Consider the following 13,699-nt stretch of genomic DNA (forward strand, 5'->3'; position numbering starts at 1 on the left):
CATAGGCAAAGCCTCCTCACACCGTACCCAACAATCTACCACGTTGCTCTCCCACTGTGCTCTTCTCTAAGCATTGGCTGTCTTTATACCCACAATCACTTACTCATCAGTAACAGAGAAAAATAAGAACAACCCCAGGGTTCTCTTTAGCACTGTAGCCAGGCTGACAGAGAGTCACAGCTCTGTGGAGCCGTGTATTCCTATAGACCTCAGTAGTAATGACTTCATGAACTTCTTTAATGAAAAGATTTTAACTATTAAAGGCAAGATTGATGATCTCTTGCCCTCAACTACTGCCGATCTGTCATCAAGAGGAGTGGCCTTGGAAACGGCTGTATGCTCTGGTGTATATTTGGATAGCTTTTCTCCCATTAACCTAGACCAATTGTCTTCAACGGTTTCTACTTCTAAACCGTCTACCTGTCTCTTAGACCCCATCCCAACGAGGCTGCTTAAAGACGTGTTGCCTTTAATTGGCACCTCTCTGCTGGATATTGTTAATGTGTCTTTGCTAACAGGGCATGTACCACATTCCTTCAAAGTAGCTGTAATTAAACCTCTCCTGAAAAAGCCCACTCTTAATCCAGAGGTGTTGGCTAACTACAGACTGATCTCTAACCTTCCCTTCCTCTCTAAGATCCTTGAGAAAGTAGTCGCAAATCAGTTGTGCGACTTCCTACATCAGAATAGTTTATTTGAGGAGTTTCAGTCAGGAAAACAGAAAACACCACAGCACAGAGACAGCACTGGTGAAAATTACAAATGACCTCCTAATTGCTTCAGATAAAGGACTCATGTCCGTACTGGTATTATTAGACCTTAGTGCTGCGTTCGACACCATTGATCATGACATCCTATTACAGAGACTGGATCAGTCGATTGGCATTTCAGGTACCGCGCTAAGTTGGTTTAAATCCTATTTATCAGATCGATCTCAATTTGTATTTGTAAACGATGAAGCCTCAATGACCACCAACGTTAATCACGGAGTTCCACAAGGTTCTGTGCTTGGACCAATTTTATTTACCTTATATATGCTTCCTTTGGGCAATATTATCAGGAAACACTGCATAAACTTTCATTGCTATTGCTATATACTCAATTATATCTATCGATCAAACCAGAGGAGACCAGCCAGCTCGCTAAAATTCAAGAATGTCTTAAAGACATAAACACATGGATGACCTGCAACTTCCTGATGTTAAACTGAAGTTATTTTACTGGGCCCTGAACACCTCAGAGATCAATTATCTGGTGATGTGGTTTCTGTAGATGGCATTTCTCTGGCATCCAACACCACTGTAAAGAATCTCTGCGTTATCTTTGACCGAGACTTGTCCTTTAACTCCCACGTTAAGCAAATCTCAAGGATTGCATTTTTTCATCTACATAACATTTCAAAAATCAGGCACATCTTGTCTCAAAAAGATGCGGAAAAGCTGGTTCACGCGTTTGTTACTTCCAGACTAGATTACTGCAACTCCTTATTATCAGGCTGCTCTAATAAGTCTCTTAAATCCCTCCAGTTGATCCAGAATGCTGCAGCTCGTGTACTCACAAAAACTAAGAAAAGAGATCACATTACTCTTGTATTAGCTGCTCTGCACTGGCTCCCTGTAAAATCAAGAATCACATTTAAAATTCTTCTCCTCACCTACAAAGCCTTGATTGGTGATGCACCATCATATCTTAAGGAGCTTGTAGTACCATATTTCCCCACTAGAGAGCTGCGCTCACTAAATGCGGGACTAGAGTCCTAAAAAGTAGAATGGGAGCAAGAGCCTTCAGTTATCAAGCTCCTCTTTTATGGAACCAGCTTCCACTTTCAGTCCGGGAGGCAGACACAGTCACCTCATTCAAGAATAGACTTAAGACTTTCCTGTTTGATAGTGCTTATAGTTAGGGCTGAATCAGGTTTGCCCTGGTCGAGCCCCTTGATATGCTGTTATAGGCTTATAGGCTGCTGGGGGATGTTTTAGGATACACTGAGCACCTATCTCCTCTTCTCTCTCTCCTTATGGATGAATTTACATCTCTCCATTGCACCTTATTAACTCTGCTTCCTCCCCGGAGTCGTTGTGACTTCACGTCTCATAGGGTCCATTGGGGAGTTTTTCCTGATCCGATGTGAGGTCCTGGGACAGGGATGTCGTATGTGTACAGATTGTAAAGCCCTCTGAGGCAAATTTGTAATTTGTGATATTGGGCTATACAAAATAAACTGAATTGAATTGAAAATCAGAATCCATGAGATACATTAGAGGCTGGACTATAGCCCATCTCCAGTCAGCCCTTAAAGGTAAAGGCAAATAAACTGTTTGTTTCACCTTTAGTCAGCTTCCTTTAATAGTCCAACGAACACTAGGCTTATTGTGATTAAAACATCCTCGCCAACACTCTTGTCATCCCAGTGTTTCTCAACATTGTTTGTCCACAACTACAGACTCCCCTACATTGGAACTGTTTGTTATCATTATTTTCATTTTTAAATATATATATGTGTGCCTGCACAAATACGGCTTAGTATCAGGGTATAAAGTAGAATTTCCCTCCCTTTATGTGGGATAGTGGATTTAGAAGATGGGCTGATAAAGGTCTTACAACTATCAATCAAGTATTTGACAGAACATAACTCAAATCATTCTATACCCTTCCATCAAATGACTTGTATACTGTAGGTACCTTCAAATGAGACACTACATCACACACCATAAAGACAGATAGTTAGTCAGAGAAAAAAACATGTAATAGAAGAATATTTTATTAGTATTGTAGAAAAACATTTTCCAACTAAAAACCACGTCTCCCACATATATAGAGGACATCAAGGAAAAGTGGGTATTGGAATTAAATGTTATAATTGAAGATAAAATGTGGGAAGATCTGTGCAACAGCTGTCATAAAAGAATCAATAGCCAATTGTGGAAAGAATTCAACAGGAAATTAAATTCTGATATTTCAATACACCTCTTATTATCTCTTCATATGTGAAGTTCAGTATTCAGTAGGTGTCTGGGATCCAATATAAAGATTAGTTATTTAGATTAGATTAGACTAACCTTTTTGCCCTGTCCTTTAAAAATGTGTGATACTGAGGTGACGACAGACTCTACCAGAGGAACTAAAAGGTAAGAACCCTGAGTGAAGACTTGGCAGTGTGTCTAAAATGTGAATGTTTTAAAATATGCAATGAGATGGTGCAGACTTTCTAAGAACTCAGCCTGATCCGGGTCGCTAGAGTTACGACCTACCGAGAGGGTCTAATGCAGAGGTTCTTAACCTTTTTGACCTTGGGGCCCAACTTTTCAAGTACAAAGTGGCCCGGGGCCCATTCAAATATTAACACCGTATTGGTTAAACTAATTGATCTCCCTCCTGGTTTGATTTGTATTCAATAACTAAATCAAATCCACTTACAGTTGAACAAGCAAAAACATGACGCAATGTGATTATCAAGACATTTATTCATCCTGTGTATATAAACCTGCACAACAAAGGAGGGACTCTAGGTCAGTGATTCTTAACCATGGGGCCGCGGCCCCTAATTGGGCCGCGAGCACCACCTAGAGGGCCGCAAACATCTTTCAGTTTTGCACTTGTGGGCCACACTACCGCATAGGTTATTAATTGAAGACACCAGAGGTAGTACTGTTATCCATGAGACGCTCAGTTACAATACAGCTTCCCACCATTTGATGGCGGTAATGCATCAGTCAGTTGTTTTACAAGCTCCAATAGGCAGAAGAAGACATTTGGCGGCTGGAACGTTAAGTTATGGAGAATATTTAAAAGACAAAAGTTGTGATAAAACCCCCAAGTCTAAATGTTTGCGCAAGTACAATCCCGACTTCACTAAGAAGGTAGTGTATGTGTGTTTGTGTGTGAGCTAACGCTACCAACGCAGCACAGAAGCCTCAAAGCTAAAGCGACATTTCGAGACCAAACATCAGCGCTCGTGGGTTTTTTCAAGAGAAAATTAAATGGGCTCCAAATGGTCTGTGTCATTTTGTTCGTTTGTTTTAGGGTTCATTCGAAAATACAGAAATATGTAAATACCATGGTTTCTTTGTTTTCAGTTTGAAACCAAAAAACAAGCCAACAAAATGTACACGGACTCCAGCTGTCACAGATATGAAGAGCAACTTCCGGTTCTGCCATGCAAACCCGAAGACTGCTGAAGCATATCATTTGCAGATTATAAGGCGATATTTTCATTTGCACATTATTTGATTTTATTTACGGTTTATTTAATTTGAAATTTATTATTTTTAATCTATTTTATTACCACATATTATTTATTTATTTCAATTTCTCCGTTGTTTTGAGTCCCTCCTGTGGTTCTCAAGTAAAATCTATGTATTAGTTATTTTTGTTAATATGCCTGACTTGAGCCTTTACATTTGTTCTTGTATTAGCTTGATTTTTTCTATGAATTGTTCTCCTGTTGGGCGTCTTGTTGTTGTATGCATAGGTTTATATACACATGATGAACAAATGTCTTTGTGATCACATTGCATCATGTTTTTGCTTGTTCAACTGTAAGTGGATTTGATTTAGTTATTGAATCCAAATCAAATCAAGAGGGACAACAATTAGTTAAACCAATACGGTGTTACTATTTGAATGGGCCCCGGGCCACTTTGTACTTGAAAGATTGGGCCCCGAGGTCAAAAAGGTTAAGAACCCCTGCTCTAGATGGTGCTCGCGGCCCAATCAGGGGCCGTGGCCCCATGGTTAAGAATCACTGCCTTAGATGACGTTTACGTTTGTTGGCACTGTCAAGTCTATCATAGTTCTATGAAAACTACAATGATAAGGAAAACCCTAGAGTACTATACCGTAAACCTAAAACCTGTTCTGGTGTCACCTGAAGTCTGCTGATGATACTCATTCAAATAGGATTTAAGTCAAAGTAAATGGATACCGCTGTCAGGTAATGTGTTTAATTACATATTCAAATTCATATCGTGTGTCAGCATTCTGGAGGGAGCGCTGCTCTTCGGACTCGCACTCATTGCAGGGAGCCCTGTATTGTTTTTCCTATCGGGCCGTACCAAGTGGAGTACGGGGAGAGAGCGGGGGTGTGTTGATTGGTTCGGCACCTCGGTGGTTGGATAGCTCCGTGTACCTGGAGCGCGAGGCACGGCCCGCAGCACAATCGCGTTCGGTTCACAGGCTAGTTCCGGAAGTTGTTGGTCAAACTCCACTGCAGTGCCTCTGAGCAGTTTGGTAAGAGAGGACAGAGAAGACAAGACGCACAGAGCGAAGCGAGCGGAGGGCTATTGCTCGTTGGCTTCGCTGCTAATAAAGAAAGCAGCGTTCGGAAAAACAGAGCGCGAGCGGAGGGACCACCGCTCAGAGACCCGCCTGGACCCGCTGCATTGTCTCAGACTGAGGGGATGATGTCTGATCTGACCGCGCTGTGGTTGCTGCCAGTCCTGTGGAGCATCACAAGCACCTGCAGCGCTACATCCTCAGCATCCCGTAAGTAGGCTAACACGCACACTCACACAAACACACACACGCACACACGCACACACTAGCAACCGTAGCTAATGTGGTAGCTAGCTAGCTCTTGAGGGGCCAGTGCAGGTCTCGTGATCTGGACTACAGCCAGGACTCAGAACGAGACCAAACCAAAAGTATATAAACAGCAAGGCTGGTGATCATACCATATTATATATTGATCACGGTATCTCTCATTAAGGAAAGTCAGCATCACAAATTCACATCAGGAGTCTGTGTATTTATGAGCCTTCACTTAAAAATATAATGTATCATCGAAAAAGCAAAACTGTTCAGAGGTCAACTTTGTGCCGGTAGCATATCAATAACATATCAATATCAGTTGTACATAATATAAAGTATATCAGTATTTTCCATTCTGACCATTTTAATCACAGGTGTGCCACCAATATAACCACAAATAGAAGGAGCCTTGTTGGGAGACTCTTATTATTCAGCAGATCTAATCAGTCTATACACACTTCATGAATTATTTCTAACACATTACAGTGTAAGCAAATGTGGAGACTGTGTTTATTATTGTACTTATAGGTGTGTTAACAGTTGAGAGCACTAAGATCGGCGATGTACTCAAATTGCTTTCCCCAGGGGCTACTTTTTCAAAATGAGGCTAGGGGCTAGTAAATTGATAAACAAGCTCTATTTGTCTTTGTTATGCTTGTTTATGGACTCTAGCACCAAGCTAGCAATATATAAAATTACCATGTAAAAATACATGATTTTCATTGTGAATTAAAGAATGGTCGATGGGCCACCCAACCAAATATGGCTTGCCGGGCTGTAGGCTAATATCAAAGTCTCCAGAAATGCTACTAAATGGATCTTTGGGGTGATTGTTTCCTCAACAAGAACGTTTGTATAATATGTAATGAAATCCTTCCATTGTGTTTTGAAGCATTTATTGATTGCAAATCGACAGAAGAAATAACTAATGAACTATTACGTGACTAATTGATTTGTTGATTTAATCTACACACCTATACAACTGAGTTTCTCCACTAAGAATCACACCAAAGCACTACTTTTAATGATCTCTCTCTCTCTCTCTCTCTCTCTCTCTCTCTCTCTATATATATATATACACACACAGTATATACTGTATGTGTGTGTGAACAATTTGTTGCTTTGAGATGCAACTGTTAACATTGGGTTTAAATATATGTTCATCTGTTGTGCAACAAAAGTATGTTAAAGGGATCTGACATTGAGGTCAGTTTACTTGTCAGTGTTAGTTATTCTCAGCCTGTAATAGCCAACTAAGTAATGTCTTCTGATGATTTGATGACATGTCTGCTAAAGACAGACATGTCATCTGGGTTATTTTGGGTTGGGTTCATTGATAACATGTAGGGAAATTTAATGACTCTAAAACTGGAGTATGGAACCTTCGACTCCCCCTTCTAGCAATGAGAGTATTTACCATTTGGGAGAGGCTAATCCAGTAATTCTGATTAAACACTGTAGGTAGGCCTGCCACAGTTTCAATATAAACCGTATATATTTTTGTAGTTGTCAACGGGTGGGCTCAGTGCTGTCCAGGGCATTCAACTCAGCTGGTCAGAGACAGCCACTCTGTGTGGGAGGATCCTCTACCCGGTGCTGGCTGGCCGGCCCTCACTGGGGGCATTGAGTCTGCTTGCTTAAAACTCAACAAGGAGAAATTCCCCCTCAGGCGCAGCCTGCTTTGGTTCCTAGGTTGTCTCATCAACCAGTCAGGGACCAGGCCGGACCCCGACCCGGTAGAGGCCATTCGGAACTGAAAAGAATCCTGTGCATGGTCTGGGAGGTACATCCACAGCCTCTCAACAATAGGTCAACTACTTCATGAGCTTGTGTAAAGAACGCGGGTATGAAATGCCCTGCAGTATGAATCTTGACGTACACCATGCTGACTGGGAGGGCCTCGAGATGCACAGATCGATCGGTTGTTGACATGGGCTTTCCAGTTTACGAACACAGATACTGAATGGTAAATATTTCAGCTCTTTACATATTTGTTATATAATGGTCTCAATGTAGAGCAAATGCAGTTTATTACAGTTGCAATCCCGGTTAGAGTAAAATAAATTAAGGTTATGCGTGAGATTCAGTTTGCAGAATAGTAAACTGACCTCTATGCACTGAGAGTTAATCTATTACATGACTGCTAACAACTTACATTTTCTTTTATACAGTTCAGCATCATAGAATGTGATTAGGGGTTATTTATCAACTTAATTTCATTTTATTGACATGATGGGAGTCTCCTGGCTCAGATGTTTTATAGTCTTCATTTTTGTGTGTAATTGTCTGATTTTGTACTATGAAGTTTATTTTTGCAAAAAGACTAAATGTTGTGTTAAAGGCCAATGAGCACAACAACAAACCTATTTGAATTGTTGATTAATCCCAATAGTGACTCAAATACTGTACATGGTTAAAAGCTTGCATCATCACTGATTTATGACCAGGAAACACCAGTATTGGGGGAAAAAAGGGATATTTCACTCAAACTCACACTCTGTAGATCTGAACGGTGGCTGTAAAAGTCCTATAGTTTACTCCATCATGGAGCACAAAGGGCTGTGGTCAGCTTGAATTTAAGAGACATTTTTGTCATGGTACCCGAACATCTCGGGCAAAGACCCACAGCAAACTGCTTCAGTCACAGTCCTCATGCCCTGTAAAGCTTCGCACTGCTGCATCAGCACGTTCTTACTTATATTTTGGAATTTAATAAAGAAGAAAGTAATAGTTCTAAAATAAATTACCATACTTACAATTATTATACAACTCATATTATTTTAAACAACTAGAAAGTACCCTCTATATATGATTTGGATAATAGGAATACATTATCATCATTAAATGTAATATGGGCTTTGGCAGAATTGACCCATACTAACAGCACTAGGCACAAAAGGGGCAATGTTGTTCAAATGACCAAATAAGAAGAGAGATGAGATGTCTGTGGAGGGTTGATCTTATTTTCCAGGTTCTCTGTTGAGCAGATAATCTCTTTCTTGTTCCTTTTAAACTGCTTGAGACATGCTTGGCTTGTTGTTTTGTAATGCATATTAGGAAGCTCATTACCATACCCAGCACCTGTCACGCACACACATTCACAGCTGGGACCCCTCCCCCACCAAAAACTCCATCTCATATCTATTCTGGTAAATGTGTCGAGAACAAAGACGGACACACACACATACGCGCACACACACACACACTTATGCTAAGAATATGTCCACTTTCAAGTCTAAAAAAGCAATTTCTGTCGACAATAGTGAAACAAAATCATTTGTGCATGTACAAATGGAGTAAACATACAATTCACAGCACACATGATTTGGATATACAGTATTTTTATTCTGTTAATTTCTGTTTATTTCTTGTGAGTTTCAGGGAATTGAATGTTAGATCATTTACACACACAAGAGTGTGACAACTCTCCGATATATAGAAATGTATTTATGTATTGCGCACCCTATAGCGGCAGCCTCAAAAAAAGTTAATCGAACTTGTTTAACCACCTAAAAAATCACCACAAACTGATTGTGTATGACGAATTTGTTAAGGCTAAAGATAACGCTAGCGCACTGACTCTCCGTCCATGTGCAACGTCGTCAACCCAGAAAAGCATAACCGTGACCCTGCATAGTGCGACAGCGTATCCGCCCACCTCCCAAAGACACACTGAAATAATGGATGCAATCGCATTTCATTTGGCCAAAGACATGTGTCCAATGAATACTGTGAGCAATGAAGGCTTCAGAAAAATGGTCAAGACACTCGACAAGAGATACGTGATCCCCTCGCGCCATTATTTCGCCAAACAGGCATCACCTGCACCACTGTATGAAAAACATCGGGGGGAACTACAAAGGTGTGGAGTATTTTGCAACTACGACTGACCCATGGTCAAGCAGAACAATAGAGCCGTACATGTCGTGCATTTTGGGTAAACATTTTATTCATATTTTGGGTAAACATTTTATTCATATTTTGATGCAAAGACGTGTCAACAATGGAAGTGGAACCAGTGTTCTTGTTCATTTAAACGTTAAAGCGCAATAAAAAGATGTTCCTAAAATTAATGAATAATCGTGATAAATAATTGCAATCTCAATATTGATCAAAATAATCGTGATTATGATTTTGGCCATAATCGAGCAACCCTACAATATGGTACCGAAATGCAAAGCAGATTGCAGTGCTTCCTTTCGGTGCCTGAGCCGATAGAAATACTTTGTTTGCACTACTCTGATGACTCCGCCCCGGCAGCAGGTAACGATAGCCTATCGTTTATATAACTACAGTAGCTAACTAGCCATCAACCTTTTAACGGAGAAAATGTCGAAAGGTAAACGGTCAAAGTGTGGCTATATTTCGCAAAATGCTACACAATAATTGCGTGTAAATGTAATGAAACATCTGGCAACACATAACATCTACTTGAAAGCAGAGGCATGCACCGTGTTCGACCGTGAACGTGAACCCGTGCCGAGCACATCAGCGGGCAGTCTGGGAGCTCCCTGGCACCGGCGATGGGGAGACCGGTCCCCCTGAAAACGTGGAGACCGACAATGACAACAGCAGCCTTAACTCAGGTTAGTAATGTAACGTTGATTGCAAGTCTTGCATTTATAAGAGTAGGCCTAATAACAACACATGATAAATTAGGCATTATAAGAAAATGCACAGGTAACAGGTACCGTAAATTCCGGACTATAGAGCGCACCTATCTATAGGCCGCACCTGCTAATTTTTAAAAGAAAAAAGAAATTGTACATAAATAAGACGCACTTGTCTATAAACCGCATTGGCTTGACAAGCCGATGGTCTTTGCTCTACCGGCTTTTTTTTTTGCTCCACGATTAACTCAACTCAAACATCTCCGTGTCTTATTAGGTGGCGTAATAATCGCGCGACACAACGAATCGATAATGCAATTCGTTGCCAACTATTTTAATAATTGTTTTTTAGCAATTTTATCGATTTGTTGCTACAGCCCTAATAACCATGTTTAAGCTAGCTAGCTAGCTACTAGCAAACGGCTACCTGCAAGTCAGTGTAATGTTAATGAAACTAGCGATGGCATGTGCAGTGATGCTTCTGTTGCGTGTACATATTTAACATTATTTGTGTTTATATTTGTGGCTCTCCAGCTTCAACAGTGACTACATTTGTATAAGATCTCTATAAGATCTGGTCCATTAATACAATTCGTCAAAAAGACTAATAAATATCCTCCAATGTATTTTATTTATTCAAATTAATGCATTTCTTTTGAAGCATGTTTGTTTAAACACTACTATGTTTTTTTCCTGCCAAGAAGTCAGTCCTAGAGAAGCTGTTCAAGGATGAGGACCGAGAGCTTCTTCATGACCACTAAAGGCAGTGCCTCCATCGCTGAACAGGTCAAGGAAAGAGATTTGAAATCTACAAAAGTCTGCCTTCAATCCCATCAGGTTAAGACCCTGCAGTCTTGTAGTGGATGAAGTCTGCACTTTCAGACACATAACTGTGTGTACAGGCCTCATCGACCCCATCTGAGAGGGTCTTCTCCGGTGCAGGACATGCAATCAATCAGGAGAGGTGTCGTATTTTGCCAGAGAAGCCAAATATGCTCATATTTCTGCAAAAGAATTGCTGAAGTTTGAAGCTGTATACAGAGTGCGTGTTGTTTTGTATTTCTTTATATGTATTCATGTATACTGTAAACTGTTGTTATTATTCATAGATTGAAGTTAAACAGTTTTAAGCTGTAGTTTGAAGCCACGGATTTTGTATTATTTATATTTACCGTATACTTTTAAACAGTTAATATATTGTTCAGGTTGATGAAAAAAAAGGTGCCTTGGCAATAAATAAAAAATCCTTTCTTTAATGTCAACAATCGTTGTTTTGTGTTTAAAAAAAGTATCGGTTCAGGCACCGTTTAGGCACCGGTATCGGTTTAGCACCGGTATCGGGGGAAAAAACAAAAACGATACCCATCCCTAGACACAGCAAGGTCCAATGGACCCTATGAGACGTGAAGTCACAAAGATTGCGGGGGAGGAAGCAGAGTTAGTAATGTGCTAATGGAGAGATGGAAATGCATCCATAAGTAGAGAGAGAAGAGGAGATAGGTGCTCAGTGTATCCTAAAACGTCCCCCTGCAGCCTATAAGCCTATAGCAGCATATCTAGGGCTGGACCAGGGCAAACCTGATTCAGCCCTAACTATAAGCGCTATTAAAGAGGAAAGTCTTAAGTCTACTCTTAAATGAGGTGACTGTGTCTGCCTTCCGGACTGAATGCGGAAGCTGGTTCCGTAAAAGAGGAGCTTGATAACTGAAGGCTCTGGCTCCCATCCTAATTTTGAAGACTCTAGGAACCACAAGTCGCCTCGCATTTAGTGAGCGCAGCTCTCTAGAGGGGCAATATGGTACTACAAGCTCCTTAAGATATGATGATGCATCACCAATCCAGGCTTTGTAGGTGAGGACAAGAAATTTAAATGTGATTCTTGATTTTGCAGAGCAGCTAATACAGGAGTAATGTGATCTCTTTTCTTTGTTTTTGTTAGTACACAAGCTGCAGCATTCTGGATTAACTGAATGGATTTAAGAGACTTATTAGAGCAGCCTGAAAATAAGGAGTTGCAGTAATCTAGTCTAGAAGTAACAAACGCGTGAACCAATTTTTCTGCAAGATGTGCTTGATTTTTTAAATGTTACGTAGATTAAAAAAATGCAGTCCTTGAGATTTGCTTCACGTGGGAGTTAAAGGACAAGTCCCGATTAAAGATGACTCCGAGATTCTTTACAGTGGTGTTAGATGCCAGGACAATGCCATCTACAGAAACCACATCACCAGATAATTGATCTCTGAGGTGTTCCGGGCCGAGTAAAATAACTTCAGTTTTGTCTGGGTTTACCTCAGGAAGTTGCAGGTCATCCATATTTTTTTGTCTTTAAGACCTTGTGGAACTCCGTGATTAATGTTGGTGGTCATCAAGGCTTCATCGTTTAGGGGGGGGACCAGACCCCCCTGGTCCCCCCCCTCCCTCCACCCTTCTACCAAGCCACTTTGTTGACTACTTTACAAAAAAGATAGACGACATACGCTCTTCATTTACTAATCCATCTTCCATAACTACACCTCCAGTAACTTCACCTTCTTCCCCCTTGTTTTCCTCTTTTATCCCCCTGTCTCCTAATCAAGTTCTTACCTTGGTAACCTCTGCCCGCCCAACCACCTGCCCCCTTGACCCCATCCCTTCTCACATTCTCCAGTCCATTGCTCCGGACCGTTTTCCCTTTCTCACCCATCTTATTAACACCTCCCTCTCAACCGGCTGTTTCCCTAACTCTCTGAAGGAGGCAAGAGTCAACCCTCTCCTGAAGAAACCCACTCTCGACCCATCTGAAGTCAATAACTACAGACCTGTCTCTCTCCTCCCATTCCTTTCCAAAACTCTAGAGCAAGCTATCTTTAACCAAGTCTCCTCCTTTCTTCACAGTAACAACCTTCTAGACCCCCACCAGTCTGGATTCAAGACAGGCCACTCAACAGAGACTGCCCTCCTTGCTGTCTCTGAGCAGCTTCACACTGCTAGAGCAGCCTCTCTCTCCTCTGTCCTCATCCTTCTAGACCTTTCCGCTGCCTTTGACACAGTGAACCACCAGATCCTCATGTCCTCCCTCCAGGACCTGGGTATCTCAGGTACCGCGCTCTCACTCTTCTCATCCTACCTCACCGACCGCTCTTACCGGGTAACCTGGAGAGGATCTGTGTCTGAGCCTTGTCCTCTGACTACTGGGGTCCCTCAGGGTTCAGTCCTTGGTCCTCTTCTCTTCTCTCTGTACACCAACTCTCTTGGCTCTGTCATTCGCTCGCATGGCTTCACCTACCACAGCTATGCTGACGACACCCAACTGATCCTCTCGTTTCCCCAATCTGAAACACAGGTAGCAGCACGAATCTCGGCCTGTCTGACCGACATCTCTCAGTGGATGTCCGCACACCACCTGAAAATTAACCCGGACAAGACTGAACTTCTCCTCCTTCCAGGAAAAGGCTCTCCCACCCACGACCTAACTATTAACTTCAACAACTCAGTGCTGGCTCCGAATCCGACTTCCAGGAACCTCGGAGTGACACTCGACAGTCAACTCTCCCTGACTGCCAACATTACCGCAATAACA

At 41.5% G+C, this 13,699-nt stretch overlaps 1 protein-coding gene across 2 annotated transcripts in view; it reads left to right on the top strand.

Moving 5' to 3' along the window:
* The first annotated feature begins 5,018 nt into the window (after nucleotides 1-5,018).
* Nucleotides 5,019-13,699, top strand: part of cntnap2b (contactin associated protein 2b) — a 74,386-nt gene continuing 65,705 nt past the window's right edge. For both annotated transcript variants that reach the window (XM_034555088.1, XM_034555089.1), the window contains exon 1: nucleotides 5,019-5,484. In XM_034555088.1, coding sequence (XP_034410979.1) covers nucleotides 5,400-5,484 — 85 coding nt within the window. In that variant the 5' untranslated portion in view covers nucleotides 5,019-5,399. The remainder of the gene's footprint in view (nucleotides 5,485-13,699) is intronic.

The sequence above is a fragment of the Cyclopterus lumpus genome, chromosome 17 (genome assembly GCF_009769545.1).
Source record: "Cyclopterus lumpus isolate fCycLum1 chromosome 17, fCycLum1.pri, whole genome shotgun sequence".
NCBI classification, from domain to species: domain Eukaryota; kingdom Metazoa; phylum Chordata; class Actinopteri; order Perciformes; family Cyclopteridae; genus Cyclopterus; species Cyclopterus lumpus.